This window comes from Herpailurus yagouaroundi, unplaced genomic scaffold, assembly GCF_014898765.1.
Source record: "Herpailurus yagouaroundi ecotype Mexico unplaced genomic scaffold, PumYag 60628, whole genome shotgun sequence".
Taxonomy (NCBI): Eukaryota; Metazoa; Chordata; class Mammalia; order Carnivora; family Felidae; genus Herpailurus; species Herpailurus yagouaroundi.
The window spans coordinates 1-1941 of record NW_024415470.1 but is presented as its reverse complement, the minus strand read 5'-3'; the positions used below and the strand labels follow the sequence as shown (position 1 = coordinate 1941).

Sequence of the window (1941 nt, the reverse complement as noted above, 5' to 3'; positions counted from 1 at the left end):
ATTAACAAAAGAAGAAAATGCCTTTAGAAGTACATACCTTTTGTCGTCAAAAAAAAAAAAAAAAAAAAAAAACACAATGTATTCAAAAAAAATCAAAATTATACAGCCATGTTTATGAAGTCTACATTTCCCTTGTCTTGGATATATATATATATACATATATATATACATATGTATATATATATGTGTGTGTGTGTATATATATATACATATATGTGTGTATATATATATATATATATATATATATGGAGATATATATATATACAATTCAAGCAGTTTTAGTTAAGGGTAATCATTGGGTTTTTCTGAAACCGGAAAGTCACGAGTCTCTCTCTTTTTTCACTTTCACATCTCCAGCCAGGATGGTCGCAATTTCCCCTTGCATAAAGGCCCAGGGGACATTGGAGCCCACCAGAGGGCATTTTTCCCCGCTGGGACAATAGACCTCTCCGCTAGCTCCCTGCTGTTTGATGCTTTGTCTGGAGCAAGGGAAGCAGAACTTGTGCGAAGGGACAGACGGGCACTGCACAAAGTGGGTGTCCTCCAGCCGCTCGTGGCAGAGGGTGCAGCACAGGGGGGCACTGGCTGCCAGAGAAGAGTCTGGGAGGCTGGCAGGGTGCACTGGCTCCAGTCCTCCAGTGCTGCCTGCCCCCTGGCCCCCCACCTCTCTGGGGCCTAGCCTTCTTTGGTTCATAGACGACGGAGAGGGTGGACTGCTGCTATTCCTTCTGGTAGTGGAGTGAACCTGGTTGGCGTCTTTCGAGGCGTGACTGCCGCCTGCATTGTCTGCCACTAAGATCAGGGCTGCCATGGGGGACTGGCCGTTCTGAGCCGCTTCAGGCGGTGTGGTCCGGTTGGAATGAGGTGAGGCAGTGGGTGGCGGCGGAGACACAAAAGAGGATGTAGGAGTAATGGGGATCTTGAGCCCTTCTGTGGGTGTGGACAGCCACGGTTGTGCCTCTCCATTGATCTTAGGGGGCCCGACTTCACCTTCTGGCTCTGGAGAAGGCTTTCTTTTCCTCGCTGTTCTTGCCACTGGGGGAGAGAAAAAAAGAAAAGGAAAAAAAGGAAGTAAGTGGATGTGTGCTGAAAAGGATCTCTCTCTTCCTAACACGAAACAAGACTCCCTAAAGAACGTCCATTCTCTCAGAGCTGGTCTATAAAATCTCACAGGAGTTTCAAGTGCACGTGCAAGTTAGGACACTTAGACCCGTGGGGCTCCGAGGCGGTATTGTAAAAAGCCACAGAACACAGCATGCACCGAGGAGCCTGTTTCTACACGTGCACGCACGTCCCCAGGTTAACCCGCGCATTCGATCGCCAACGTCCCCCAACAGGTTAAAAGGTGACTGGTGCCCTCATGCTCCCATCCAAGAATGTGCTGGGAAAGGAAAACCCTGTGTCAGTGCCGATCAGCCCAGTCTGACTCATCTCTGTTATGCTGCTTCAGCACATGAACACGTTGCCACTAAGCACTGGTTCCGCCTCAGGCAGATCAGGAAGTTGGGTGTTTGTTGTTTCTGGGCCGGGGTAGAACGGCGAGTGGAAAACAGCACCCCCTCCTCTGCTCTGCGTGCCCCTCTCTCCCCTAGAGCCCCTCACTCCACAGCCGCCCCTACCTGCTTTAGACCCGTTGGCCCCGTTGGCCTCGAAACCCAACAACCTGCCTGCAGTCAGGGCCGGCTCCTTCTTAAACTTGCTCTCGAAGGGCCCCGAGTGGCCGTGCTGGTGCAGCGCCAGCAGCGTGTCTCGCACGGTCTTGGGCCTGTTGACCCAGTCCTGCTCTCCGGGCCCGCGGCCTTTGCCCGCGCCCTCGGCGCCCAGCTCGGTGGGCCCGGCCGCCGCGGCCAGGCTGTCGGCCGCGCCGCGATGCGAGGGCGGCGGCGGCTGCTGCTTCTCCTTGGCGGCCGCCTCGCGCTGCTCGTGCTCCGCGGCCGCGCC

The 1941-nt window shown here is 53.5% G+C and overlaps 1 protein-coding gene across 1 annotated transcript; it reads right to left on the bottom strand.

Annotated features, from left to right (window-relative positions):
• Nucleotides 1-49: 49 nt before the first annotated feature.
• IRF2BP2 (interferon regulatory factor 2 binding protein 2) lies at nt 50-1938 on the bottom strand (the record flags this gene model as incomplete). The annotated part of the gene is made up of 2 exons (XM_040466466.1): nt 50-1035; nt 1620-1938. Coding segments are annotated over 2 exons (1035 nt in total), but the record flags the coding sequence as incomplete, so codon positions are not given.
• Between the last annotated feature and the right edge of the window lie 3 nt (nt 1939-1941).